The following is a 27,210-nucleotide window of genomic DNA, read 5'->3' on the forward strand; positions in this document are numbered from 1 at the left end:
AAAAATCTTAAAAAAAAAAAGAATGTGCCAGAAAATAAATATTTTTAACATTTCCTTTATTTATTTATTAAAGATTTTATTTATTTATTCACAAGAGGCACACAGACAGGCAGAGACATAGGCAGAGGGAGGAGCAGGCTCCCTGTGAGGAGCCTGATGCGGAACTTGATCCCAGGACCCCGGGATCAGGACAAAGATAGACTCTCAACCACTGTGCCATCCAGGCGCCCCTAAATTTTATTTTTAAGTAATCTCTACACCTAGTGTGGTGGTGGCTTGAACTCACAACCCCAAGATCAAGAGTCACATGCTCTAGCAACTGAGCCAGCCAGGCACTCCATCAGAAAATATATATATATATATATATTTTAAAGATTATTTATTTATTTATTCATGAGAAACACAGAGAAGGAGAGAGAGAGAGAGGCAGGATACAGGCAGAGGGAGAAGCAGGCTCCATGCAGGGAGCCCAATGTGGGACACGATCTCGGGTCTCCAGGATCGCGCCCTGGGCCGAAGGCAGGCACTAAATTGCTGAGCCACCAGGGATCCCCCATCAGAAAATATTTTTAAACAATTTTCTTATTTTGGTTCATCAATTGCTTATAATTTTTTCACATTATCAATAATCCTGTCACGCATCTCTGCAGATAAACATGCAGATAAACAAATAGAACTATTTATTCGGCATAAGATTCTAAAAATAAAATTGTTGGAGAGAAGAACATATACAATTGAAGTTTTTGGATACACTGGGAAATATATGACATATAATAAGCACAAGTTGATTTTTTTTTTATATTGTAGCAAACTACCTTTTCTTGTTGCAGAAGTGAATCAGTCTGTAATTCTTTTTGTCGTAGTTTTTCATGTTCCTGTTTTTCAAGAATAAGGTTCTCCTTTAAGTTTTGCATTTCAGAATTTAGAGTTTCATCCCGTACTCTATCCCTGTTGACAAGGTCTTCTATAAAAGTGAAAAATACTGTAATTAGATACTAACTTTGACAAATCGGATTTCCATATATCCATTTTTGCTACTAGCATGTTACACAGATTAAGTATTTCCAAAGAAGTAAAGCCAAAACATAACTCTGAAGTTTGTATCATTTACTATATGTAATATATATTCTAAAGTATGTAATTAAACCTCCAAACCTGGTTCTGTATCTTCTCATTTTAAATGGCCACCCAATGGAGAAGTCAAGAACTGCACCATTGTATATATATATATATATTTTTAAAGATTTTATTTATTTACTCATAGAGATACAGAGAGAGAAAGAGAGAGAGAGAGAGAGAAGGAGAGGCAGAGATACAGGCAGAGGGAGAAGGAGGCTCCACGCAGGGAGCCCGATGAAGGACTCATCCCAGGTCTCCAGGATCATACCCCGGGCTGCAGGTGGCACTAAACCGCTGCGCCACGGGGGGGTGCCCCATTGTATATATTTCAATGAAGACAAGCAATATATTGAAACAAACAGAGAACAAATATTATAAAAGATAAAAATTCTCGGAGAACAGGATTCATATGTTTACATAATTACTAAAAAAAAGTTGTTTTAATATACCATTACTTTCCTTAAATATTGTACATATTACTTATCTAAATACCTTTTTCTTTTTCGAGTAGCTGACACTTAGCATTCAGGTCTTCTACTTGTTTAGAAAGCAAAACAACATTTTCCTCAAGAGACTGCTTAAGGCTTACAACTTCATGATTCTTCTCTTTCAAATTTTCTTCTAATTGCGCAATATCTAGCTTGTATTTCTCCACTTGATCTGATGCACAACTGCATTAAAATAAATTTTTTGAAGAGCACATAATTTAGGCACAGGGAAAATTAACTGAAAATGATGTATTCATCACTAATCAACAAGGTCCAATGAAAAACTACTATTCATATTACCTAATTTCTTCGATGTATTCTAAGAGTTTTTCTGTTTCAGATTTTTCATCAGTCTTTTCCTTCTCTATTGAAACACTGAAAAAAAATTGCATATATCAATACATACAATAATCACACATAATGCTTAATCTGTACCAAATACTGCCATATCAGATAGGCTGTCTCTAGAGTCCAAATTTCCTTTTTTAAAAATGTGTGTGGTTTTTTAAAAAAGATTTTTATTTTATTATTATTTTTTTATTTTTAAAGAATTTATTTATTGATTTGGGATAGAGTGAGAGAGGGAGAGCACAAGCAGGAGGAGCAGAAGAAGAGGGAGAAGCAGGGCTTGATCCCAGGACCCCAGGATTATGACCTGAGCCGAGGGCAGATGCTCAACTCACTGAACTACCTAGGCACCCCTATAGATTTTATTTTAAAATAATCTCTACATCCAATGTGGGGCTTGGCTTGAACTTAAAACTTTGAGATCAAGAGTTGCATGCTCAACCACTGAATCCAAATTCTTAACCATTACTTTACGTGACCTCTCAAGTTGACAATTTAAAATATACAAATAGTCTTTGAAGTTTTTTTTTAAGCTTTCCAAATAAATTCTGATAAAAGGGCTATGATGATAAGAATTATTACCTATAACATCCTGAGTGTTAGAAATGATCTTTCTTGTAGCTTTCCTATACACCACACATACAAAATGCTATTCTGTGTGCTATAAAGCCTTTGATTCAGGTTGCCTTTTCTTCAGTTACTCAGGAGTTGTACTTCCTCCAAACAACTCAATTTGAAAAATGAGCAAGAAATTTAAATAGACACCTCACAAAAGGATACACATGAATGGTCAATGAGCACAGAAAGAGAAGCTCGACCCTTATACTAACAAAATTACAAATGAGGCACTACTTTCTCCCTAGTAGAAAGGCCAAAATAAAATAGATTGACAATATCAAACTTTGGAGAGGATAGGGAACAACTAGAACTATCACACATTGCTAAGTGGGACTATAAAATGGTACAACCACTTCTGAGGTTTTGTTTTTTTCAAGATTTTATTTGACAGAGAGAGAGGAGAAAGTAAGACAGGGAGAGGGAGAGAGGGAGGGAGAGCACAAGCAGGAGGAGCAGAGGAAAAGGGAGAAGCAGGCTCCCCACTGAGGAGGGAGTCCAATGTGGGGTTTGATCCCAGGACCCTGGGATCATGATCTGAGATGAAGGCAGTGGCTTAACCCAGGTGCACCCTCACTTAAGAGTTTTTTTTTTCTTTATTTTTTTTAAATACATTATACATATACTATACTACCCTCTGACCTAGGAATTCCAATCCTAAATGTTTATTTCTTGAAAAGTAAAAATTGGTGTCTACAAAAAGAGATACATAGCAGTCTTATTCACAACAGTCAGAAACTGGAAACCCAAATAATTTTCAACAGAGAAATAGTAAACAAATGGAGGTATATTCAGGCAGATATTCAGAAATACTCAGAAATAGAGGAACAAATTATAATACAGCAGTATAGATAAATGCCAAAAATATTATGTTAAACAGAGACATACACACACATACTGTGATAAACATCCCCAAAAGGCCTAACTAATTATGATGATGGAAGTAGAAAGTGGTTTCAGAGATTGGGGGACATCACAGTAAGGGAAGAGCAGGGGAGCAGGAAGGAGCGGAAAAAAATTTTCTGGGAGGATGTCAATGTTCTTGATCTTGTTCGGGTAATGAATACAAATACAATTGTCAAAAGTCATCAAACTGAATACTTATGCTATGTAATTATAGCTCAGTAATAAAAAGAAGGCTAGGATTGTGCATTAATCACAGCTTCCTATACTAATCAATATTCCTCCATTTTGGTCTACCATCTCCATAGGACGGTGTTACAACAAAGATTATGAGGCCTTTCCTCTTCATTTATATAGAAGATGGACAAAATTAAAACATTCTTCCATCTTTTCAGCATAAAATGTTGGGAATCATCAGAGCTCAGTTGAAGAGAAACAGGAAGAAAAATAGGGCAAGCAGGAAGTAGTAAGACAAGCATGAAGGACGGTTAACTCTACATAAACAAGAGTGGGGTGAGAGAGGTAAGTCAAGAATTAGTCACACTTAATAATTTCCTTTTTATTTTAGTCACTCACAGTTTCCCCTCAAGTTGTGCTATTTTCCCCTGAGACTCCTCCAGATTCTTCTGAGTGACCTGCAGCTTCACTTCCATGCCTTCCTGTTTAGCCATCATATTCTACCAACAGAAGTATATTTTAGGAAATGAGAAATTGTTCAGATCCCCAGATCCAGAAATAGCATACTCACCAAAGACATCACTCACCCTCATCTTTGTTTCTCTTTTGTTTCTAAGTTTCATTAACTCGAGGCTTAGAATTCTCATAGTCTTCTGGTTATTATCTTCAGAAAACTAAGTAAAAGAAACAAAAAAATTCAAAAATATTTTTTACTAGGTCCTATATAAAAATCACAGAAATATTGATTGTTCTATTACTGGGACTATTATTTACCAACATTATACTCTGGTAGAGAATTTAGACTTTGACCACACCAGGATTTTACACGGCTAATGTTCTTGTCCCTCATTTTGATTAATGTGACTTTCTGGTTTATTTATTTAAATTTTTTTGAGGGTTTTATTTTTAAGTAATCTCCACCCAATGTGGGTCTCGAACTCATGACCCCGAGATCAAGAGTTACACGCTCTACTGACTGAGATATACAAGCACCTCTTTCTGATTTATTTTTGAAAGCTGCTTGGGTTGTCTACCTCTACATGCTGAAGAGTCTACTGCAAACCTCTAAACCAAGCTCCTTGGAGAAGATTCTGTAAACTGTGCTTGTTTAACAAAATACATCTGAATTGCCTGGTCTATTTTAAAATATGTAGAGTACAAGATTCATCCCAGGCCTACTAAATCAGAATTTCCCTTGGTGGGGCCTAGGAATCTGCTCCCTTCCCCATGCTTGATTCTTATGCACCCTTGTTCCCCTTGTAATCAAAGAGCTCAGCACATTACAGGCCTTCAATAAATGACTGTTATTAAACTGAACAGTGATTTATAGCCTCCTTCTACTTCTAAGCAGATGACCATATTATATCCTTTAAGATCTATTAGTAGTAACATAATACTAATAATATTAATAAATGAAATTTATCTATTAAACATGTTTAATCCACAAATTTATTGATTTCCCACTTCATTTCCAAAAGGATTTGAGATGGAAGTCTGATGTTATGCTATTATTTATTTCAGAGAAAGATTTTTGTAAAAAAATTTTATTGAGAGAGAATGAGAGAGAGCATGAGCAGGGGGAAAGGCAGAGAGAGCAGGAGAGGGGGCAGGAGAGGGATAAGCAGACTTCCTGCTGAGCAGGGAGCCCAATGTGAGGCTTGATCCCAGGACCCTGAGATCATGACCTGAGCCAAAGGCAGATGCTTAACCAACTGAGGCACCCAGGCACCCCCAGAGAAAGATCTATCTTTTTCATTTTTTTTCTTTTTTCTTTCTTTCCTTTCTTTCTTTCTTTCTTTCTTTCTTTCTTTCTTTCTTTCTTTCTTTCTTCCTTCCTTCCTTCCTTCCTTCCTTCCTTCCTTCCTTCTTTCTTTCTCTCTCTCTCTCTTTCTTTCTTTCCCTCCCTCCCTCCCTCCCTCCCTCCCTCCCTCCCTCCCTCCCTTCCTTCCTTCCTTCTCTTTTAAAATATTTTATTTATTTATTCACAAGAGACACAGAGAGAGGCAGAGACACAAGCAGAGGGAGAAGCAGGCTCCATGCAGGGAGCCCAACATGGGACTTGATCCTGGGTCTCCAGGATCACGTCCTAGGCTGAATGCGGTGCTAAACCGCTGAACCACCCGGGCTGCCCGAAAAAGATCTTTAAAGTGACTTCTAGATGTATATTCTTTATTTTTTTTTTAAGATTTTATTTATTTATTCATGAGAGACACAGAGAGAGAGAGAGAGAGAGAGGCAGAGACACAGGCAGAAGGAGAAGCAGGCTCCATGCAGGGAGCCCGACGTGGGACTCGATCCCAGGTCTCCAGGATCACACCCTGGGTTGAAGGTGGCGCTAAACCGCTGAGCTACCCAGGCTGCCCTAGATGTATATTCTACAAGTTTTACTTATTTACTGGGGGTGACTTTGAAGAAGGGTGAGAAAACATCAGACATTAAAACAAAAGTAACTTGTTTATCACCTCTTATGTGTCAGGTACCATAATAAAAAAGACAATAATAATTCTTCCTGGAAGCAGCTTAACATTTAAGCTATATTGGGTGGAAGAAAAAGACCAACCTAGAGCCTAAAATTCCCTAACAACTATATAAGAAAAAAACCAACATGTTTCTACTTTATTCATTTATAAATATTATTATCAGGTTCAAATACCTTTGATTTAAGTAGCTCATTAGATCTAGTTAACTCAATAAGCTGTTTTTCTAGTGAAGCATTACTTGCGGAGAGAGATGTTTTCTCCCTGACTGCAGCATTTAGCTTGGCCTCCACCTTCTCCAACTCAGCTTCCAGATCTTGGATCTGCTTGTCCTGAGCACCACGTTCTTGCACAAGAACACGAATCTGGAAAGAAACAAAGTGATGAATGATTCACCAATACAGTACTGACTTAACTATATGCTATTGATATGAAAACATTAAAATTCTAGAAAAACCTCTGTGACATGATGCTTTTAGATATTCTGATTTTACTGCTTGTACAGTTGTATTTATGTCTTAAAAATCTATAAGCATTAAAAAAATCTGTAAGCAGTTTAAGAAGAGAGGGTTTAGTTTTTAAAATGTTATTTTAAAAAATATTTTATTTTTGTTTATTTGAGAGAGAGAGAGAGCACAAGAGAGGAGGGAATAGAGGGAGAGGGAGAAGCAGGCTCCCCACTGAGCAGAGAGCCCGATCTGGGGCCTAATCCCAGGACTCTGGGATTATGACCCAAGGTAAAGGCAGATGCTTAACCATCTGAGCCACCCAGCTGCCCAGAGAGGATTTTTTTTTTCAAGATTTTATTTCTAAGTACTCTCTACACCAATGTGTGGCTCGAAATCACAACCCTGAGATCAAGAGACCCATTCCTCTGACTGAGCCATCCAGGCATCCAGAGAGGATTTTATTTGCTTGTAATCTTCCAAGTGTAATTAAACTATTCACTTTTAAGGTATTTCTACCTATACGAATTCTTTTTTTCTCTAGTTATATGAACTCAAATTATAGTTTGAGGGGCAGTCAGTTAAGCATCTGCTTTGGCTCCGGTCATGATCATGTGCTCCTTGCTCAGTGGGGAGTCTGCTTCTCCCTTCCCCTTTTGCCCCTCCCCATTTGTGATCTCTCTCGCTCTCTCAAATAAATAAAATCTTATAAAAAATTATTGTTTGAAATGCTAAGTGTTCTCTTCATTTCAAGAAGGCATAATGGAGTTTCTAGGTAGATGTTATAAGTACTCCAGTACGAATGATCAGTAAGCCATCACTCCTGTTGAAATTAACAGATCAAAACTAGAACCAGTATCAAATCACATATCTGGAGCGCCTGCATGGATTAGTCAGTTAAGCATCCGATTCTTGGTTTCAATCTCATGGTCATGGGTTCAAGCTTCGAGTTGGGCTCCATTGGGCATGGAGTCTACTTAAATAAATAAAAACAAAATGTGCCACATGTCACAAAATGTGGCCACATATCTGACAACAGAAAATGTGGAAGCCAGGAGACAATGAAATAATTTGTTTAAAATGCAGGGGGAAAAGTGCCAATCTAAACTCTATTCCCAATGAAAATATGTTTTAAATTTGAAGGTGACATACAGATGTTTTAAGAGAAAGGAACAGCTAAGAGCATTTGCCAGCAGTAGGCGTGCAGAATAAAAAGTACTACAGTGCTTTAGGCTGAACAAAAATGATCGCAGATATTTACAAAGCATGCACTTAATTTTTTTTTTTATTTGATAGAGAGTGAGAGAGCAAGAGTGAGCAAGCACAAGTGGGGGAGCAGCAGGCAGAGGGAGAGGGAAAAGCAGGCTCCCTGAGGAGCAGGAACCTGGGATCATGATCTGAGCCGATGGCAGATGCTTAACCAACTGAGCCATCCAGGTGCCCCAAACTATGTACTTTAATATAAGGACATGGACAGACTGATAATAAAGGATCAGGAAAGATTTACCATGTAAATATTAAAAGAAAGCTGAGATGGCTATATTAATATCATATAAGGTAAACTTTTTTTTTTTTCATATAAGGTAAACTTTTAAGGCAGAAAGTATTACTAGTAATAGAGGGAATTTTATAATGAAAAGGTCATTTCAAGAGGAAGACAATCTTAAATTTGTTGTGCTCTTAATATAACTTCAAAATATATAAAGCAAAAAAATGACAGAATTAAGAAGATAAATGGAGTAATCCATAAAGCTGGAAATGTGAAAATACTTTCCTTACTAGCTAATAGAAAAACTAGACAAAAAAATATCAGTTCAGATAAGGATTTGAACAAAACTTTTAACCATATTGAACTGACATATTTAAACTATATCAAGAAGTGCAAATACTTTCTAGTACACATAAAGCATTTACCAAAATAGATTATTTGTTAGGTATAAAAGTATCAGGAAAGCATACCTGTATTAAGTCGCATGAGGTATGTTCTACTCTTCCTTATTGGCATAGTATTGATACTAATCTTGGTATTTTTTTTAGCCAAAATTGTTTAACTAAAAATGTATCAAACGTCATTTATATATAGATGGCTATGAAATAGATGCTAGGGATTGAATGAGCTTTAAGTTTCCTTACCAGAAGATTTATACTTATATTATTGATTTACAACCAATGTTTATAGCATAGTGTTATAAAATAGAAAAAAGAGGGGCACCTGGGTGGCTCAGTGGCTGAGTGTCTGCCTACTGTTCAGGTCATGATCCTGGGGTTCTGGGATCGAGTCCCTCATTGGGTTCCCTGTGGGGAGCCTGCTTCCCTCTGCCTCTCTGCTTCTCTGTCTCTGTGTCTCTCATGAATGGATAAATAAAAATCTTAAAAAAAAAAAAAAAAAAAAGTAGTGGCAGCGTGGGTGGCTCAGTGGTTTAGCGCCGCCTTCAGCCCAGGGCATGATCCTGGAGACTCAGGATTGAGTCCCATGTCAGGCTCCCTGCATGGAGCCTGCTTCTCCCTCTGCCTGTGTTTCCGTCTGTCTCTCTTCTCTGTGTTTCTCATGAATAAATAAATAAAATCTTAAAACAAAAGTAGAAAAAAGAATACTGAGATTATTTATATCATGCTTTTGCAATTAAAGAAGGTAAGGCTACAAAAAGAAGGGTTTGTACCCTCGAATGCCTACATGGCCAAGCAGATAATATAAAGGACAGAGAGCCAGGTGAGGACTGAAGAGCAGATATGGAGTTTAAAGGAGGCAGTTCTGCATGGCCCTAGCAGATTGTTGCCCTGGAAGGGAATATGGAGAGAGTGTTGTCAGAACTTCTGACTTCTCAACAAAGCCAGAAATCTGACTTTGTTTTGCATGAAATTCTACTTTTAAATGTTGATAATTATTATTATTTAAAGACTTTATTTATTCATGAGAGACACAGAGAGGCAGAGACACAGGCAGAGAGAGAAGCCAGATCCACGCAGGGAGTCCGATGTGCGACTCGATCCCAGGACACCAGGATGGTGCCCTGGGCTGAAGGGAGGTGCTCAATCGCTAAGCCACCCACAATTCACTAAATGTTCATAATTAATTCAATTTAAACAAACAAACTATAAATCCTGTGGGGTTTAAATAAAATAGAGCTGTATTTATCTAAAATCTCTATTCTAAAAGATTAAGAAACTAACACAAATTACCAGTTCTTTTTTTTTTTTTTTTTTTTTAAATTTTTATTTATTTATGATAGTCACAGAGAGAGAGAGAGAGAGGCAGAGACATAGGCAGAGGGAGAAGCAGGCTCCATGCACCGGGAGCCTGATGTGGGATTCGATCCCGGGTCTCCAGGATCGCGCCCTGGGCCAAAGGCAGGCGCCAAACCGCTGCGCCACCCAGGGATCCCCAAATTACCAGTTCTAATCGTGGCACTGCCACTCACTTACCAGCTATCTCTCTGAGACTCAGCTATCACATCTCTAAGTATTAACCCCTATATTGTAGGCATGTGTCCTTAACAAAATGATGGCCAATATAATTAAATACTAAAAGAATCAGAGCAAACAGGGCAGAGATTTGAAAGGTTAGCTTGATACATTCTTGGTCCTAAACCAACATTTTACTATAATCAATGGAAGGTTTTAATATGTCAAAAGCATATGTACACTAAACAGAGTTGGTCAACATTGGAAACAGAAAAAAAGACTGCCAGGAAAGCAAAGTCGGCAGTGACTATCTTACTCATGCTTAGGAAGTAAGTGGATTCTTCTTTTTTTAAATTAAATTAATTTTATTTATTTTGAGAATGGGGCAGGGGCAGAAGGAGAGGGAGAGAATCTCAAACAGATTCCACATTGAGTGTGAAGCCCAACACCGAGTTTGATCCCATGACTCTGATATGACCCAAGCCAAAACCAAGAGTTGGATGCTCAACTAACTGAGTCGCCCAGGCACCCCAGTAAGTGGGTTCTTTAGTCACCTTTGCTCAGTAGAGACTTCTGCCGTGGTGGAATTGTATGGTATCACTCACTGCAGTGCCTACAAGTGAGTTAAGTTTACTTATTTATTTAACGATCTTTACAAGATGGGTCTTTACAAGATGGTCAGTGAATTCCTGATAGGGAGACTTGATGAACACCATCTCTTTCCAGAGGTGGGGGTGAGATAGATCTAGGTCTTGGAGATAGCATCAAAAATAGCACTGGCAAAGTTCCCCAGAGTGGCAATGTAGCCCCCTGGCGAAGGTGTAGCAGTCATCAATACTAGCCATCATCAGTACGTTGCTTCTTGGGCACAGGGGCTGAGACAATGCCAGTGCCTCTGAGAGCAGGGATGAGATGCATCAGCACAGAGCCACAGAAGCCAATAACCTTGCATGGCATATTGTGGGGCTTGCCAATCTTGTTCTTCCAGTAGCCTTGCTGTGGGGGGATGATGGAAAGCTTCAGGATGGTGGCCCTATGGATGACAATGGCTACTTCTTAGGGACTTGACACCCAGACCAACATGTCCATTGTAATCTCCCATGGCAACAAATGCCTTGAATCTGGTCTGCTGGCTGGTACAGGTGTGCTTTTGCACAGGCATGATTTTCAAAACCTCATCCTTGAGGAATGCCCCCAGAAAGAAGTCAATGATCTCAGATTCCGTGATGGGCAGGGAAAAGAGACAGACATCCTTCAGGGACTTAATCTTCTTGTCCTTGACCAGGCAGCCCAGCTTCATGATGGAGGTCCACTCCTTGTCCTGTGAATGCCTCTAAAAGCTCTGTGACCTCGGCCCTGGACCCAGATGCTGCTGCCAAAGCCTCAGAGAAAGCCGCCCCTGCCTCCCATTCCCAGGCTCCCAAGCCCTGACGCAACACTAGCACCATTCACCATTTCGTGTTCTCTCAGAGAAGCAGCCCTAGTGCACATTTAAAATGTGACTAGTGCAGTTGAAAAATTGAGTTCTTAGTTTTACTGGATTTAAATAGTCTCAAGTGGTGAGTGGCTAATATTGGACAGGACAGTTCTAGGTTCACCCTCCAGCTCCATTTTATCCTTGAATAGGGCATACATATATATAGTACAGAAGGTGTGTCAGGTCAGCACAACTGTCATAATTGAACTAACCTGTTGGGATTTCATGTCCATTAAGAAATTCTCTAGCTAATCACTATCTGCAGGTTAGCCTGCAATGAGTAAATGTAAATATTTGACTTATGCATAACTGTGATAAACCAACGCATTAATTTTCAGTTACCAATTTTTCATGAAGAGGGTTATCCTGAATCTGCCCCTCAGTTTGCTAAAACTTGACTTTGCCAGCATACCACACTGACAACCATGTTCTGCAACATGGTATCTAACAAAGTTAAGTCACAGTTACCTGGCCTGCACTGGTCCCCATGGTCTGCTTTACCATCTGCAACACAATTGCAACAGAACTTGCCAAACTGCAACAGAATCTCTGTCTCTTAACTTTAAGTAACTCTTTCCATTTTATAGCACATTTATTTTTCAACTAAGTTGAAAGCATTGCTTACCTCTTTTTCTAGTATCTTCAAATCTTTATCATTCTTTTGAGATTCCTTCTATTTAAGAAGTCAAAAAACAGATAAATATGTGTCACAAATATCACAGTCAAATTCGATTTTTAGTTATAAAAATATTAAACAATTTAATTTCTTTCTTTTCATTCTTTCTTTCAGTAAACTCTATCCCCCAATGTGGAGCTTGAACTCAGAATCCCAAGATCAAGAGTCTTATGTTCTACTGACTGGGTCAGCCAGGCACCCCTTTCTTTTCTTTCCTTGAAGATCTAATTGGCTTTATTAAGTGATTCATGAATCAGGCAGCATCCCATCTAGCAAGTAGAGGGAAGTTCCTCACCAAACAATTTCTATTTTAAACATTTTATTGAGCCTATTAAACATTTTGTAGGAGACTTGTCTGGTAAAAGAAGGAAAAGGTTCTTCTTCTTTTTTTTTAAAAGGTTCTTTAAATCTTAAAATATTTCAGGTTTAAGTTTTGACTGCAATAAATTATTAGGCTTTTCCTAGTAAGTTCAGGGAAAATAACAAGTGGAGCTTTAGAAATAAAGCTACTGAGTGCCTTCTTTCTAATTTTATACAGAAATACATTTTGAATATTTAATTATGCTATCCCAGAAAGAAAAGAATCTTATGAAGAGAAATAAACTTTGATACCCCCAAAAAGGAAAAAAAAAAACCCAAAAACTACAGATGAAAAGACATAAACATTAAAATGGTGTAAGCTGATTCTAATCTACTTATTGCTTTTATTCTTAAAAAGACCTATAATTTTTGCTCTATGTATTTTTATATCCAATATCCAACAGCCTTTCTGACATAATGGCCTTAACCAGAATATCTATCTTTCCACCTAAAATGGAAGAAAATGTATAAACATATTGAATACAACCTGTTTTATGTGCTTCTAAGTTAGGGGAAGCTACATCAGTCTCATATTTATTAATTTCCCACATGCTGGCATTTTCTATCAAGGAAAGCCTATTATTTAGGGGTTTTATACAAACATGTATGTAATTTAGCTTTCTAAGAGTTCTGTAATTAATTCAAAATTTCAGAACTGCTTCTTCAAGAAATTCAAGTTAAGAAATTTAAATCAACTACAAAATTATTTTATTTTAATTTTGAGTATAGTTAATATACAGTGTAATATTAGTTTCAGGTATACAATATAGTAACTTGACACTTCCATACAGACGTGGTGCTCATCAAGACAAGTGCTCTCCTTAATCTCTATCACCTATTTCACTCATCCCCCCACCGACCTCCTCTCTGGTAACCATCAGTTTGTTCTCTAGAGTTAAGAGACTATTTCTTGGTTTGTCTCTCTTTTTTCCCTTTATTCATTTTTATTTTTTAAATTCCACTTATGAGTGAAATCACTCTCTAGCTCTGTTCATGTTATGGCAAACAGCAAGATTTCATTTCTTTTTATGGCTGAATAATATTCCATTGTATATATATTTAAAACAATGTGTAAGAAAAGCCTGTCTATATCAGTGCTGCCCAATAAAAATACATCACAAACCATATATGTATTTTCAAATTTTCTAGTAGTCATATATATTTCTTTAAGTTTCTTTAAGTAATCTCTATACCTGATGTAGGGCTCAAATGCATGACCTCAAGACTAAGAGTCACATATTCTTCTGAGCCAGCCAGGCACTCCTCTAGTAGTCATTTTAAAAACTAAAAATTTTAGTAATATATTTAATTATATAATAATAAACACATTTATTATAATAAATAACATATAATTATGTAAAATTATATTAATATATACTAATATATCACAAATATATAAATAATATACAAATGTATATTTAATGATATAATAAATATATTTAATATTTTTACTTTACTATAAAAGTAAAAAGTATTATTTTAATATGTCATTAGTGTAAAATTATTATGAGATATTTTATATGTTTTGTACTGTCTTCAAACTTTGCTCTGTATTTTATTTACTCTTGCAGCACATCTTAATTCAGATGCTAAAGTTTCATCATAAATAGCTATCTATGGGGCGCCTGGGTGGCTCAGCTGGTTAAACAACTGACTCATGATTTCAGGTTTGTGAGTTCATGCCCCACATTGGGCTCCATGCTGCTACTCTAGGTGTGGAGACCACTTAAAAAAAAAAAAAAGCTAAAAGAGAAATAGCTATCTATATTTAGATTTCATGAAATATGGATGAAAAAGTATATTCACATACCCAAGATGTTTCAAAAAACATTTACATTTTCCAACCAAAGAGTCAAGTATCAGTTTTTAAAAATATATTAATTAAAATCAAATAATACTAAAAACTTAGCTCTCACTTTCAAGTGGTCAATAGCCACATGTGGCTGGTCACTTCCATAATGTATAATGAAACCCTATATTATAAAACAAGAGACTTAGATAATTGGTAAACAAATGAATGAGTCTAAGCTTAATCTACAGCCTTGGTTTCCCAACTCTGCATCTTTTCCACATTAACAAATCACTTCTTGCAACTTAAGAAACTACAACTTAAAAAAAAAAAGAAAGAAAGAAAGAAACTACAACTTCCTTTAAAAACTAATGGAAACAATAATAACATGTAGCATAAACTATAACCTGAATAATTTAATCTCTCACCACTCCTTGGTAGTTTCTGAGCAGCACATCTCTTTTAGGCATTAGAATGCATTTTTTCCCCCTTTTTCTTCACCAATACTTACCCCTCTGCACAAACACCACCACACAATGCAAATGACAGTAACTACCAAATCAAAGCATTGCATACTTTTTAAAGGCTTATTAGGTGTGAGACAATTTATCTAGATAGAAATGACTGAGAAGTGGAGACTATTTTGTAATTCTGAATTATAGGCATGGTTTATTTAGTAATGATGCAGGCAGAAATATAAATCTTGGTAGAGTCCTAATGATAATATTTTTTATTAATTTATAGATTTACAACCTTAATTTATACACTTAATCCATTATAGTCAAATAAAATACCTTTCAGAAATGTTTTCACGATTTAGGTGATAAACCAGACAGAATATCAGAATTCCTCACCTTTAATCCCAAAGTCTTAACTTTTCTTGCTGAAGCAGGCAAGGTAGTATCTCTGTCAACATTAAGATTTTGTTGAGACTCTACAATAAAATAGATTGTACAGATCTTGGTTGGTGCTTACACGCTTGAAACATAGACAAAACCCAATTTCCAAATTTCTTATTGTGATTATTAGTGAAGAAGTACAAAGTTCCATTCTTGACTGTACATGTCCAAACAATTAGTTGCACAATAGTATTAACACAACCAACCCTTTTCTGATTTTCCTACTATTCCCTGACAGGTTAAGGTGATTACCAAAAGAGAAATGATGTATCTGTGTCAGTATCTTACTTAATTTTATTGGTTATGCAATAGTGGGATGATCAAAGCATTATTATGTAGTTGACTCTTTTGTAAATTCATCAAGTAAGAAAATTTAAATATAACTATAGCTTCACATTTTTGGAAATACTATAGTAACTTCTAATTTAAGTACTGTTATTCATAACTTTAAAATTTATGAGATCAAATAACCATTATTTTATTTTGTATTCCATTACCTTTTTGTTTTTTAAATCTTTGTGATTTCTGAAATGATACTGGTCCTTTTAATACTTCTGAAGTTTTAACATCATAAGCACCTGGAGACGGTGCACAACCTAAAGGAAATATAGCACATTAATGTCTCATCTAATGTTATTATGATCTTAAATTAAAAACATGTCATAGTAAATTAATACCCACGTAAAATGCCATTAGCAAATCATTTATTTTTTTCAAATATAAAAATAGCATCCGTTTGATATTACAAAACAGGCCTCTCAGCAAAAAAACATCATTATCTTCCCAAATGTTCTTTATTTCAATGAATCAAAGGAACACAGGCAACTGAACAAAACAGCAAAGACAGTCTTGAGATAAACATCATGTAAGATCAAGCAACATGGCTTTGTTATTAAGGACTGAATATAAGAAAAAAAAATATTTTGGGGACACCTAGGTGGCTCAGGGGTTGAGCGTCTACCTTTGGCTCAGGGCGTGATCCTGGAGTCCTGGGATCAAGTCCCACATTGGGCTTCCTGCACGCAGCCTGCTTCTCTCTCTGCCTATGTCTCTGCCTCTCTCTTTCTGTCTCTCATGAATAATTAAAATCTTTTTTAAAAAAGAAATATTTCAAATCAACTCTGCTCAAAGAGAGTCACTGAGGTAACTACCATCAGTTTCTAGAAATGAAGCAATTAAAAAGTCTAGCTCTCAAGGTTTAGTCTGGAATAAAAATTTATAGTGATAATCCATCTCTGGCTAATATTGATGCATCAGAAAATTTATAAAAGCAATGTTACACAAAGTACAAAGTATACTAGACAATAGTTTTATGATCCAGAAATTTATACAGTATAACCTCACTTAACTGGAGTCTCAAAGTGAAAGCATTTCAGAGTGTTTATGCATAGCTTTATTTTTAATTGTTTAAAAAAGATTTTATTTATTTATTCATGAGAGACAGAGAGAGATGCTGAGGAAGAAGAGAAGCAGGCTCCCTGGGGAGCCGGATGCAGGACTCCAACCCGGTATTCCAGGATCAGGCTCTGAGCTGAAGGTAGATGCTCAACTGCTGAGCAACCCAGGCATCCCTGTTTATGCATAGTTGACTTGAGATCTGGCTCTCAGGACTTGTATTGCCTAGCTGGCTAAGTCGGTAGAGCAGGAGACTCTTGATCTCAGGGTATGAGTTCAAGCCCCATATTGGGCATAGAGCCTACTTAAACAAAACAGGTAAAAATATCATTAGCATAAAGCTTTAAGGATTGAGAATCAATAGATTCATACTATTCTCTGAAAAGTTACTTACTTCAGCATAGTGTTTCATGCAAATAAACAGGAACTGCAAGGAGTGACCATTTCAAGGCAACTCCAGCTGTCTCTTAAGTGTTTCTCAAATGGAATGATAGGTAAGAGCTTGTTGGTACATCTTGACTAACATCAAGGAAAAGTGAAGCACAACAGAAAATATCAGTGATTCAAATGTAGATACACAATTTATTTCTCATCCTGGGATACAATTAAAAAGTATTAAAGTCACTCCTTTCATCAATTCTAAAAGGCTATAAAAACATCAAAGATGGATTGAATTTTCCATTCCTCTCCCTGGATAATGGTAACAAAAATAATTACACAAAAATTCCAATCCTGGGAGCTTTTTTTTTTTTTTTTAAGATTTTATTTATTTATTTCTGAGAATACACAGAGAGGAGAGAGAGAAGCAGAGACACAGGCAGAGGAAGAAGAAGGCACCATGCAAGGAGCCTGACATGGGACTCGATCCTGGGTCTCCAGGATCAGGCCCTGGGCCAAAGGCAGTGCTAAACTGCTTGAGCCACCTGGGCTGCCCCCTGGGAGCTTTTTGATCTAAATGTGGGTCAATAAGGGGTTGGGGTAGTGGATTTCCAATCAGAAGAGAGTTTCAACACGAAGTATAGAATTCAGTGGGGCATCTAACATAAAGGCAGACTTAACAGAAAACATTAATCTTGGCTATCTCGGATTTCTCACATTGGGGTGAAACAGGAAGCTGACAGGGGTTTCCCTAAAATCAGTATAAGGGTGGCACATCTTAGAGCATAGGTTTTTTTAAAAATTCAAATTCAAATTGCCAACATATAGGATGATAACACCCAGTTTAGAGCACATACTTTTACTCATTGGGATAGGAGCTGGGAGAGGTAGAGGGGGACATGTTTTAAAGCAAACAAGAGACTTCCACCATACTGTTAGCTATGCCTTTTTGGGGAAGAGGGGATGAGGGCATGCAGAGCCTATGGTTATTCTTTGCTCTCTGCTTTTAATTATTATTATTTAAAGGTAAACTCTAGGCCTAACATGGGGGTTGACCTCACAATCCTGAGATCAAGAGTCACATGTTCTACCAACCAAGCCAGACAGGCACTTAGTTCTCTGCTTTTAGGAATGCTTCTATGGAAAAGCATGAGAAGCACCAGTTTAGACTTGTCAGAGTGGCCAGAAAATAAAATGATGTTGAATTCTTATGTTCTGGTTCATGACTATGTGTACACTCTGAAAAGGAAATATGGGCAAGCAAAAGATGGGATGGTGGACAGTGACTGAGCAGCATCATGAGTTGAGAACAATTAAAACCATACTTAACAAAAACTTCCCTAAACAATCAAATTTGATTGTTAGATTTAGGATTTAGATTCAAGAACTAGGTAGAAATCCAGCCTGTATTAATCTATTAACTCTTTGTGAGAGTGTAGTTAGTACATGTTATTTTCATGCTCCAGATCTTTTCCTTACGAACACTTAAATGTACTATATCACACATACATATGACTTGTTAGAAATCTGGGGAGACGGAACATCAGAAGAATGGAATGAGATGTCCTGGGAGTTATCGCAAGTTTTCTGCAACTTCTTTCTTGATCAACAATGACTGGTAGCTAACAGGTAGTTAATAATTTTAAACAAACAAAACAGTCTATGCATTTCATTAAACGCTTCAAACTTTTGGATCTTTTTAAAATAGTTTTTTAAGGATTTTATTTATTTGAGAGATAGACTGAGCGAGAGCACAAGCAGAATGGAGGTGCAGAGGGAGAAGCAGACTCCTTACTTAGCAGGTAGCCTAATGCGGGGTTTGATCCCGGGACACCGAGGTCATGACCTGAGCTGAAGGCAGATGCTTAGTTGACTGAGCTACCTATCAGATTTCTTTATTTCCTATTTCTTCTACCCAGAATGGACAGTCCATCTTCCATTTTGCCTGACTAATTCTTACTCAGCCTTTTCCAGTTTTCTCTGAGTCCTCAAATTAGGTTGAAAACCTCTCTTTGTAGTAGCTTGTGAGTAGTGTTCTTATCAGAGAACCTGTCAGTTTTGTAATTATCCATATTCCATGTTAGACAAAACTGCTTGTGGTTAGGTCTCTCTAGATCATGTTCATAACCCCAGTATTTAGCTCAGGGTTGAGTTTGACAGTGCGGTGAAGAAAACATAGAAAGTCACTGGGAATGTGGGAATGGGGATAGAGTTTTATAATTCCTCAATCAGGGTTCAAATCCAGCTTTAAATGCTAACCAATAGACATTACTATGTGCCAAGTACTTTTTAGTCAGAAGATGGTAAGAACATTATACTCTCTCCTTTTCTAATCTAGCTTTAAGACCCCTGGCAATTTATTTTTATTTGAGGCTAATTTTCCTTATGAAACAGAAATAAAAAAAAGTATCCACCTCATAGCTGTTGGGATTACTGGAGTAATAGGAGAAATCACTACAGTGTCACTCGAGCATCAAATAAAGTAATAATTATTACTTCTGAAATTGTGAGTTGGTAAAGTCAGTTTAATCTACTATAAAGAAAACAGAATTCTCCTTAAAAGACATACTGCTGAGAGAATTTAGAGAAGATTCTTTGAATATCCAGGAAACAGTATATTCCCGATCTTTCAATTAAGAAAATAAGCTTGTAAAAAAAAAAAAAAAAAAAAAAAGGAAGAAGCTTGTGCTGACCCATTTGCTCACTTGGCCTTCCTTTGTGAGCAGAGTGATTCTTATTTCTATTTGCATGTTGGCTGACAAGTTAAAGATGCCAACAAGTGCCTTTTATAAAGAGTATATTAAAATGAATAAATCATGGGCTTTGATGTTCAGCCCTACCAATTACTGGCTGCTCAGAAGTTACAAAACCCCTCTGTTTCCTCATATGTAAAACGAGGACAATATCAATCCTTTCTCACTTGGAAAGAGTTAACCAGGTAGAACAGAAAAGACCTTAGCACAGTCCCTGCATACAGTTTGCATCCACTGAATGATGAGTGTGCCTCACTAACCATATCTGCGTCTTCCTGGTTAGTGTGCTTATGCATCACAGCGACTAAGTTCACAGGATGGGTTCACGAAGGCCTGATTTTATGTCCCAGTTCTGCTAACTTGGTTGTGTAACACTGAGCAAATCTATGTCTCAATCTTTTTATCAATAAAATAATAATAGGATTACCTCTCAGGGATGTTGGGTAATTAAAAAAGAATAATCAATGTAAATACTTAATACGGTGATTGGGGTTCTACGTGTCATTACTTCATTATGTTTTCAGTAAGTATGCTACTACCATAATTTTACCCATAAATTGCCTTTACCAATTATCCTTCTTTTATTCCTGAATGGAATATCCAAAAGAAATTCACAAGTTCATACGAAAAACTTGGTCAATTTTTTTTTTTTTTTTTAATCAGTGGGGCCTTCCGGACTTGACCATCAAATAGCTACCAATAGTTTCCTTATCCCCACTTCCTTCTCTCTGCCTTAGTTTCCCCACAGCACTCGTTCATTGGCTGTGTTCTCCAGCTGAATGTAGTGAACTCGATGGGGCAGAGACTTCGCTTCATTCACTGCTCTACCCTTATCTGAATGGTGCTAGGGAAGTAAATGCTTAGTATAGATTCTAGGAAAATAATCAATTGAATGAGACCCATCGCAGCCCTAAAATCTCCGATTAGCCTCCGAGGAAGGGACTCGAGAGCGGCAAGGTGCGTGACAACATATCCCGACCCCCAACTCCTTTCCCCGTACGCACCGGAAGGGTCATTGAATCGTTTCAGGGGCGCCTTAGGAAAAGACATGTTGATGACCAGCTCCACAAACCGAAGGTCACTAGCTCTCCTCCGCAACTCCTGGCTGCTTATTTCGGCCTAATCGCTCCAAATTCAAACCTCCCGGCTTACCCACGGCCCACCTCTAACGTCAGCAGATTTGAAAACCAAAGTTTTGGGCGCACCAATCCAGGACGCGAACGACTAAAGAGCATGCGCACCTGGCCTGGTCGCATCCAATCAGGGCTCCTGTGAGTTTAGGTCACCAGCCAATAGGAGACTATTATTGCCCAACCCGTGTCCAATCGTTCCTGGCGTTACTCAATTGTAACTTACACGCTCGCCTCCTTTGCGCAAGCGCATTTCACGTCTGAGAAGTTGGCAAGCCCGCTTCTGGCGTCATAAAGGCGGCAGGGCAGTGAGTTCTAGTTTCGCTAGTTCCAACTTTCTCCCACCGTCCCTTGGGTGTCAGCTTCCCCGGATTTCGGTTCTTTCAACCTGGGCACTGCCAGCGTCGTAAACGGCCACTGGAAAGGAGAAAGGAGCTCGCGGAGACCTCGGCTGACGTCCCTGCGCATGTGCAGTGACCTGAGCGGAGAGTCGGGGCGTGGCCTGAGCGCGGGGAGCTCGCGCATGCGCTCGTCTCGCTCCGTGCGGCTGCAGCTGGAAGGCTCCCGGAGTATGTCGGCCCCGTTTGAGGAGCGCAGTGGGGTGGTTCCGTGCGGGACGCCGTGGGGCCAGTGGTACCAGACCTTGGAGGAGGTGTTTATTGAAGTTCAGGTGCCGCCTGGCACTCGCGCCCAGGACATCCAGTGCGGCCTGCAGAGCCGGCATGTGGCGCTGGCCGTGGGTGGTCGCGAGATCCTCAAGGTAGCGGCAGGTCGGGGCTTGCGCTCACTTCCCTCCCGGCCTCTAAGCCCCCGAGTCCGCAGGCTCATGGTTTCCACGGAAGGACTGCTGGAAGGCCGAGTGAATGGCTCTTTGAGCCGAAAGAGCGATAGATAGCCCTGGCCTGGTTTGGGTCTGGTCCGTGTCCCCACCCAAGGCTAGTCCCGAGTTGACGGAAAGATGGGAGGAGCCCGGTGTCCTGGCTTTCTCTCTAAACCGAAGAAGTTGCTGCTTTTGTTCCCCTGCGGGTCTTCACCTAGATGTTTAAAGGGACCAATACTCGTTGTACATATATTTTCTTCGAGGCGCTGATTTTAAGTGCTGAGAGGTCAGGGATGACCAAGACCGAAGTTCCCTGCGCTCAGGTGATGCTCTTGCAGGGAGGCATACTAAAGCGAAGTTAGTAAATGCTTAAGCAGTTAGGGGACAGTAGAGGACACAGTACAGGGTAAGGATATCGGGAGGAGGATTCAGAGGTGGCGTCAGGTGATTTATTTTTTTTTTTTCCACAAAACTAGAAACATTCTGCCTGTTTGTGGAGCGGTTAAGCAGGTAGTCGAGAGGCGTTTTGTGCCCATCATGCCCGTCGGATCCTTGGTAAACTTTATAGGTAAATTCAGTGACGTGCAAGTTAGATTTCTTTTCCGGATCCGATGCTCAAGGTGTTAGAGGACAGTGTAATGAAGTGGTGACGGGAGATTGCTTGCGTAGGATACCTGGCTACGCCCTTTTTCTAATTTCGTAACCTTGGGCAAGAGGTTATTCGGGGTCTCTACGCCTTGGTCCACACGGGGTGCGGGAATTCTAGTGCCTTCCTGATAGGACTGTTTCGGACGTCACAGGGCATCCGTGGGAAGTAAGAGCTGGGACCTGTGTCTGGTATGTAACGAGTGTGCACTGCGTGTTAGCTGCTGTTACTTTATGGGGAAAGGCTTTAAAGTGCCTCAGAGAAAAGAGAGATTCACGTGATGAAAGACCTTGATTTATGTCAGCTTGGATCTTACGGACCTTTCTGGATAGTTGTGTAATTCATAGTTTCCTGAACAGTGGTTTAAGATCACAATTCAAATTTCCTTTAGTAATTCCAGGAACTTTGGGAATTTTTAGCAGTAACTTTAACTTTAGGATTTTAGGTATATGTTTATTAGACCAGTAGGATTTTTTTTCTCACTAGTACTGACATATTGAAAAAATATATGTTTTCTTTTTTTTTATGTGATCTTTTAATTTCATTTTCTAATACTTAAATTAGGCAAGTAGCAACAAATCAAAACGGATTTGAGCAGATGAATTCTCTTTTAAACTTATGTTTGCCAATTTCTTTCTTAAAAGAGCAGTTTCTGAAAAATCAGTCACAGCTAATCTGGTATCAGAACAGCAGTATGTGCTTAAAAATTTTTTTTGATTCTACATTGCCCAACAAAAGAGAACCAGTTTTTTAAAGTTTATTTTAAGAGAAATCGTTGCTTAATTTCAGCAGGAAAGTTCTTTTTGTAGTTCATTTCAATTGGTAAAGTTAATAGTTGCTTAATTTCAGCAGGAAAGTTCTTTTTGTAGTTCATTTCAATTGGTAAAGTTAAAGTTCAGATACTAATTTCACATTTGGTTCGGTGATCAGTAATATTTATTTATCTTCTAGAAATTAAGGAGCCCTGATCTTTTAGAGAGCCCTGTGTTCTTCGTCATAGTAAATATGTCAAGCAGTGTAAACTAGATTCCATTTCACTTGCTAGGAGGAAAGATAGGGTTCAGCACCTATATATTGAAATGGTATAAAATTTTATCTCCCTAATATAACCAAACTAGACAATTACATGTGGATTAGATAGGAAATCAGCAAAGTCTTTAAGTCATGAAAGCCTTATAAGAATTAATGAAATATTTATGTTTTTAGTACTGCATATGTTTATTTTTCAGGGCAAGCTCTTTGATTCTACAATAGCTGATGAGGGAACATGGACTTTGGGTAAGGGTAACTTACACTTCTTGGAACCCCTTTTTTTAAGAATAAATTTTTGTCTTGGAACTTAATATATTTCCCTCTGTTGTATTAGGTCTTTTGTCTTTGCAAGAGAATGGTGATAGAAACGTATTGAACATAATTGTATGTCAAGATTACCTAATGATTTTTGAAAATAAAAAATTTAATGATGATCTCTAATTTATTTGTGATTTTTATTTGTTTAGAGGACAGAAAAATGGTCCGTATTGTTCTTACAAAGACAAAGAGAGATGCAGCAAATTGCTGGACTTCTCTTCTAGAATCTGAATATGCAGCTGATCCTTGGGTGCAAGACCAAATGCAGAGGAAACTTACATTAGAGAGATTCCAGAAAGAAGTAAGTGAGATGAATGTATGAATATGTATTGATAATCATCTTAAAACCATAGAATAATTATTACTTGAAATTGAAACTCAAAGTGGTTACAAATACTTAAAAAGTTCTTTAGAGGAATTTTTTAAGTTAACTCATTAGGAAGATAGTCTTTCTTTGGATTTTATTTTATTCTTTTTCAAATATTCTATAGAGGAACTTATTTGTACTGTCATGATTTCTAAGTTTAAATTTATTTAATGTACACCAGTAATGCATAAATGAACTAAAAAATTCACTCAAAATAGATTTACATAATATAAAAAAGTGAAAAATTCCTTTCATCAACATCTCTCTAATTCATGCTACTGTCTCATTCTTGTATCATTGATGTGTTCGTTTGCTGCCTTGTTTTTGACATAAAGGCAGGATCACACTGTGTGTGTTGTTCATGTTGTTTATTTCATTTAATAATATGTCTTGGGTCTCTTTCCCTACCAGTACATACAAATAAAACTCATTCCAAAAACACTCATAACTACTTCAGGGTGTTTTCTAGTTTGAAAGTGTCATCGTTATTTATTTAGCTATTCCCTTTTGATAAGATTTGGATTTTTCACTTTGTGTCTATTTCAAACAAAATTTGTGCTTTCATCTCTATAAAACTATTCCAATGATCTGTTAGTTTATGTAGGAGAAGAATTACTAGATCAAAGCACTATTAAAGTTTCGATGGATAATTTCTTTCTATATGATGATTTCCAAATGTGTATCTCTAGTCTAGACTTTTCTCCCAAATATTGGAGTCCTATTTCCAATTCAGCATCTGCACATGACAGTCTGACAGACATATTAGACTCAATGTATTCAACATGAACTCTGTAAATTCCTCCCACACGTGTTCTACCTGTAGTCTTTCATCTTGGCTGATGGAAACTACTTGATCAGACCAAAAAACAAAAATAGGGAATCATCCTTCATTCCTGTATCTCTATCACACACCCTGTCCAATTTGTTAGGAAATCTTACTGACACTACCTTCCAAATAAATTCAGAATTTGTCCACTTCTCACCACGAACTCTACTACCACTTTGATCTGTACCATCTGTAGTGTCTTGCCTAGATTACTCTAATAACCTTCTGATTGTTCTCCTCTACCCTTGCTAAGCTACAGTATTCTCAAAATAGCATAGTAGTCCTTTGAAAATGCAGGTCAGAATGCTTCGCTTCTCTTATCAGAGCTCTTTCATTCTATCTGATCTGGTCCTTCTTAATCTCTCTGTCTTCTGTGAATCTCCCTCCAGGCATTCTGCTCTAGCCATATTGACCTTTTTGTTATTTTTGAACATTCCTTTTCTGTCCTTTTGACTACAATGTTCTCCCAAAGCTTGGCTAGCTTCTTCACTGTTTTCAAGTCATTGCTCAATAAAGCATACTTTGGTCTTTGATCATCCTATTTAAATACTATAATCTCATTTCCCTTACTCTGCCCTATTTTCCTTCCTTCCTTTTCTCCCTTTCCTTCCCTTCCTCCCTCCCTCTTTCTTTCCTTCCTCCCTCCCTCACTCCCTCCCTCCCACCTACCTACTTTCCTTCCTTCTTTCCTCCTTTCCTTTCCTTTCCTTTCCTTTCCTTTCCTTTCCTTTCCTTTCCTTTCCTTTCCTTTCCTTTCTTTCCTTTCCTTTCTTTCCTTTCTTTCCTTTCTTTCCTTTCTTTCCTTTCTTTCCTTTCTTTCCTTTCTTTCCTTTTTCTTTCCACTTGCATCAACTTTTAACACTCTAGATCGGGGGCTGGCAAACTATGGCCCCTGGGTGAAATCTGGCTCACTGCCTGTTTTTGGAGTAAAGTTGTATCGGAACACAACTATGCGTGTTCATTTGTGTATTGTCTTTTTTTTTTTTTTAACTTTTATTTATTTATGATAGTCACAGAGAGAGAGAGAGAGAGAGGCAGAGACACAGGCAGAGGGAGAAGCAGGCTCCATGCACCGGGAGCCCGACGTGGGATTCGATCCCGGCTCTCCAGGATCGCGCCCTGGGCCAAAGGCAGGCGCTAAACCGCTGAGCCAGTGTATTGTCTTTCTTATAGCAACACCAGACTAAAGTAGTTATGGCAGAGACTCTGGCCTTCAAAGACTAAAATTCTAACTACTTGGCTCTTTACAGAAAACTTTGCCAACCCCTGCATTAGATAACTTAGTTTATTATTTGTGTCCTCCTGTAAGAATGTCAGCTCTACCAGTGGTAGGGATCTTTGTTTTGTTCGCTCTTGAATTCCACAAGTCTCTAATGGTGTATTCTAAACAGTAGGAATTCTATAAATGTTTGTTGTATAAAAGAAATGCCTTCCAAAAGACGAAAACATGTTATAGCACTTCATAGGATTGTTACGAAGATTGAATATGTTGATAAATGCGTAGATCTCAGAATCCTGGCAGGCATGTAGTAAACTCTCAAATGGTGCTAGTTTATTAAAAATTTGTTTTCACATGTATACTAAAGTATATGTTTGCCCATATACTTGTCAACTTGTAATATACATATTGATTTTCTAAATGCTTGTAGATCTGAAAGTTGAAATATACCTCCTAGTTTTAAGTTCTATTTTGGTGATTACATCCTTTGACATGTTTATTGGCCATTTGGGTTTCCCATTTTGTTAATGGCTAGTTCATATCTTTACCATTTCCCTTTTGAGTTACTTAGATTTTTCCTTATAAGATTTATTTTATCATAATTTTTTTCATATCTTTTAGAATCCTGGCTTTGACTTCAGTGGAGCAGAAATCTCAGGAAACTATACTAAAGGTGGACCAGATTTCTCAAATCTTGAGAAATAACCACTACGGTTTTGCTTCATTCTGTGGATCCTAGCAGATGTTGTGAACTTAAAGGAACAGTTATGGGGTAGAAGGAGAATGTGGATACCTGCAGTTAACAAATTGCAAAATACATTAACTATGGTTCTTAAAAATTGCATTCAAATACCATTTTACATAGGAAACATCTTAAATACTGTGGAAACTATTCTACTGATGTATAGCAACTTTTCTTTGGACTTGTTTTTTTGCTCAGCATGAGGTTTTATATGCTGCATTTTACTAATTTCATATTTAACCTGTATTTTTAATACAAAAAAACATTAGGGTATAGATCATGTGAAATGACTGGTGCCTTCAGGGACAATTAAATTTTCTTTCAATAAGTGTAACGCAGGAATAATGTTCAATAAATTTTTCTAAATAGGAATTGTGTACCCCTTTGTCTAAGTATGCCAGTTCACAC

The 27,210-nt window shown here is 37.7% G+C and overlaps 2 protein-coding genes across 5 annotated transcripts in view; one reads left to right on the forward strand and one right to left on the reverse strand.

Moving 5' to 3' along the window:
• The window catches only part of HMMR (hyaluronan mediated motility receptor), a 46,438-nt gene extending 25,536 nt beyond the window's left edge, over nt 1–20,902 (reverse strand). The window contains exons 1-10 of one of the 4 annotated variants that reach the window (XM_025435049.3): nt 20,707–20,902; nt 15,674–15,772; nt 15,132–15,211; nt 12,078–12,125; nt 6,304–6,492; nt 4,238–4,324; nt 4,050–4,150; nt 1,908–1,982; nt 1,612–1,790; nt 816–964 (exon numbers count right to left, since the gene is read on the reverse strand). In XM_025435049.3, the coding sequence (XP_025290834.1) occupies nt 816–964; nt 1,612–1,790; nt 1,908–1,982; nt 4,050–4,150; nt 4,238–4,324; nt 6,304–6,492; nt 12,078–12,125; nt 15,132–15,211; nt 15,674–15,772; nt 20,707–20,752 (1,053 nt within the window). In that variant the 5' untranslated portion in view covers nt 20,753–20,902. Of the gene's footprint in view, nt 1–815; nt 965–1,611; nt 1,791–1,907; nt 1,983–4,049; nt 4,151–4,237; nt 4,325–6,303; nt 6,493–12,077; nt 12,128–15,131; nt 15,212–15,673; nt 15,773–20,706 lie in introns of those variants that run through there. The other 3 variants (XM_025435048.3, XM_025435047.3, XM_035715306.2) reach the window with 3 other exon arrangements.
• A 179-nt stretch (nt 20,903–21,081) lies between these two features.
• Nucleotides 21,082–27,174, forward strand: NUDCD2 (NudC domain containing 2). Its single transcript, XM_025435053.3, has 4 exons — nt 21,082–21,592; nt 23,528–23,576; nt 23,798–23,949; nt 26,682–27,174. Exons 1-4 carry the CDS (start codon nt 21,299–21,301, stop codon nt 26,763–26,765), a joined length of 579 nt encoding a protein of 192 aa, XP_025290838.1. The 5' UTR covers nt 21,082–21,298; the 3' UTR covers nt 26,766–27,174.
• The last annotated feature ends 36 nt before the right edge of the window (nt 27,175–27,210 follow it).

Source organism: Canis lupus, chromosome 4 (genome assembly GCF_003254725.2).
Source record: "Canis lupus dingo isolate Sandy chromosome 4, ASM325472v2, whole genome shotgun sequence".
NCBI lineage: Eukaryota > Metazoa > Chordata > Mammalia > Carnivora > Canidae > Canis > Canis lupus.